Below are 2,500 nucleotides of genomic sequence, written 5' to 3'. Positions count from 1 at the left end.
GACTCCATGATAGCCTGAAATGAGACAAGATACATAGTGACATAAAATAATGGTTTACTAACTAGACTAGATGACACTTTCTCATCCAAGCCTTACTTTAAGCATTAATGAATTTTAATTTAATCAGGCAAAGTTAATTTTCCTTCTACTTACCTGCCTTATGAGAGTTGCATAAGTAAATGGAGGTCTGACATCTGCATTTTTATAAAATTCGTAGTTTGGGGCAATCTCTATAAAAATAAAAACTAGGTGTTAATTCTGCTAATAATTCACAGGATCTATAATTGATTTTTCATATTTTTCCCCTAGTATTGGCGAAGTGATTCAGTGAGAAAGCCACTGACTAGTGAAAGCACAAAGGCATGACAGTGGAATTGAATTATATGGAAAAGGCCATTTCTGACGTGAAGTGCAAATGAAGCGTCCCCTAGTTGTTCGTGGTACTTGAGGAACTGTGCGACCAGCTGGCCTGAGGATTTTTTCCAACAGCCAGGTCCTCTTTTAAGCGGGTGGTTTAGGCATGTTCTTACATGGACTTTTGCCCCCCTGCCATAACCTTTGCTTTTCTCATCTAATACTTCTTAAAGAACAACAAGGCTCATCACTCGGCATCTGTGGCCATCTAACAAAGGAAACACAAAATCCTCGCAAGCGCCCATGTTGAAAATAACTTCACTTTTTTGTAGAAAGGGGGCACTGGGTTAATAACGGTTACAATGTGTGACTGTGATTATCCAGATGCCCCTGGGCCGGGGAGGGGAGGGGTGAGGAGTGGGGCGGAAGGGAGCGGGAGAGGAGAAGGGTAAGAGAGGGAGAGAAGGTAAATTTGAGTTCCAAGCAAACTTTGCTTCTCATCTGCATCTTAAGCAAAGTGGCGTGTAGGTATTAGGAGCGGTGGTAGCACCTTGATGACGATCGATTCACGGAAAGCCTGGAGTGTCTTGCATAAAGCATCGGTGCTTCATATCCGTCCTTTTAAACAGCTCTTCTCTTATAGCGTTACGCGCAGATGTTGTACCGCTATGGTCTTCCCTCGGAGATCAAAGGACCTCACTGAACTGAGGTGATAATATGGGCCATCCTGACAACACATCTCTCAATGTCTCTAATGGGGAGAGCTTTCTTTCCTGAACAACCATTCAGAACAATTCATCATGATGTGCTTAGGGAATCGCCCCTATCCACATTTACCAGGAATAAAACAATTATCACTCCATAAATCATGACTTGAGTTTCCATGTGCTCTGGAATGGCTCATGTACAGTTGCTTCAACTATAGTTTTCCTCTCCCAAAGTAAAAGAGCTCTACTGAGCATTCATATCCTACCTGATGACATGGGAATGTTGTATTTGTCTGAATGTCGCCTTCGTATGGCTCCCACATTGGGCACACTGGCTGGGGTGATTACTGAGGGTCCCTGGGTAATCGGGGTGACTGGGGCCGTTGGTGTGGTAGGGGTTTGAGGTAAGCTCTGTGGGGATGTCTCCAACATGTTCTTCGACATGGTGACACTAGACACCAGATTTAGCTGCAAAGGCCCAAGAGAAGGGCAGGAAAAAGGTAGAGACAAGAGAAAAAGACTTAAAAAGGTTTGACAAATGAGAGTGGATTCACTTCTACAGCTGTGTTGCCACTAATAAGCTGCAAAAGGAAGCAGCCAATCTCAACTAATTACAGGATGAAATTGTATCATAAGAACTCTAATTAGAGGATGCTGTTAGAGGTTATCTAATAATCTCCTGCAATGTTACTTAGGACTAACTCCCTTCTTGTCCTACCAGACTTCAGCGAAAGTATATTTCTTTAAATAAAAGCCAGTTGCTGATTATTGACTGCCCCTGTTGTTAAACAGGTCTAGCCCCCAGTGTAGCAACAACAACAGCAATAATGAAGGATGCGATCTTTCCAACCAACGGGACTTAAAGTAAGTTGCTATTCTGTTGCTGCCAGAATTTTTTTTTTTTTCCCATAGTCCCAAATCTCAGCTGAGAGGCTCCAGCCAGCTGGAAAATTTTACACTGACCTTTAGTCTCCTTGCTAATTTGGTGGAATGGTAATGACATTACTACATATTCAAACAAAATTGTCTTAATTGCAAATTAGCCGGAGGAGGCTGAAAATTTTCAAATTAAATCTGATTGGAGATGGAGAGAGGGAAATGGAATTTCCTCACTAACAATCATTTGTGGCATGTGTTAACAAATATAATGAAATGTCAAGTTTGCCAATTCCTCTGGAAGTATCATTTTCAATTTATGATTACAGTGTCACTTAATGCTGATGTACCCTGGAAAGTGGGTGTCAGGGTAGAAAAAAGGAAAAAGGTGAGAATGTATGCAAGCTGTTTAACAGTGTGCCCTTCATTACTCCCCTTAGAAAGGCCCTGTTCTTCATTATCAAAAAACTCATATCACCTCTGTCATATTTACCACACATCTTTTGTCATAAATAGCATCCAATTAGCAAAATTTTTACGCAGGGCAGCACATAAAAAGATTT

At 41.5% G+C, this 2,500-nt stretch overlaps 1 protein-coding gene across 1 annotated transcript in view; it reads right to left on the bottom strand.

Annotated features, from left to right (window-relative positions):
- The window catches only part of FOXP2 (forkhead box P2), a 569,999-nt gene that overhangs the window by 37,347 nt on the left and 530,152 nt on the right, over positions 1–2,500 (bottom strand). Inside the window, exons 15-17 of the mRNA XM_043589308.1 lie at positions 1,328–1,529; positions 154–230; positions 1–14 (exon numbers count right to left, since the gene is read on the bottom strand). The exon at positions 1–14 is cut by the window's left edge and continues 88 nt beyond it. Of these exons, the coding sequence (XP_043445243.1) occupies positions 1–14; positions 154–230; positions 1,328–1,529 (293 nt within the window). The remainder of the gene's footprint in view (positions 15–153; positions 231–1,327; positions 1,530–2,500) is intronic.

Source organism: Prionailurus bengalensis, chromosome A2 (assembly GCF_016509475.1).
Source record: "Prionailurus bengalensis isolate Pbe53 chromosome A2, Fcat_Pben_1.1_paternal_pri, whole genome shotgun sequence".
NCBI classification, from domain to species: domain Eukaryota; kingdom Metazoa; phylum Chordata; class Mammalia; order Carnivora; family Felidae; genus Prionailurus; species Prionailurus bengalensis.
The sequence above is the reverse complement of the archived record's forward strand: the minus strand, read 5'-3'. Positions and strand labels throughout refer to the sequence as shown.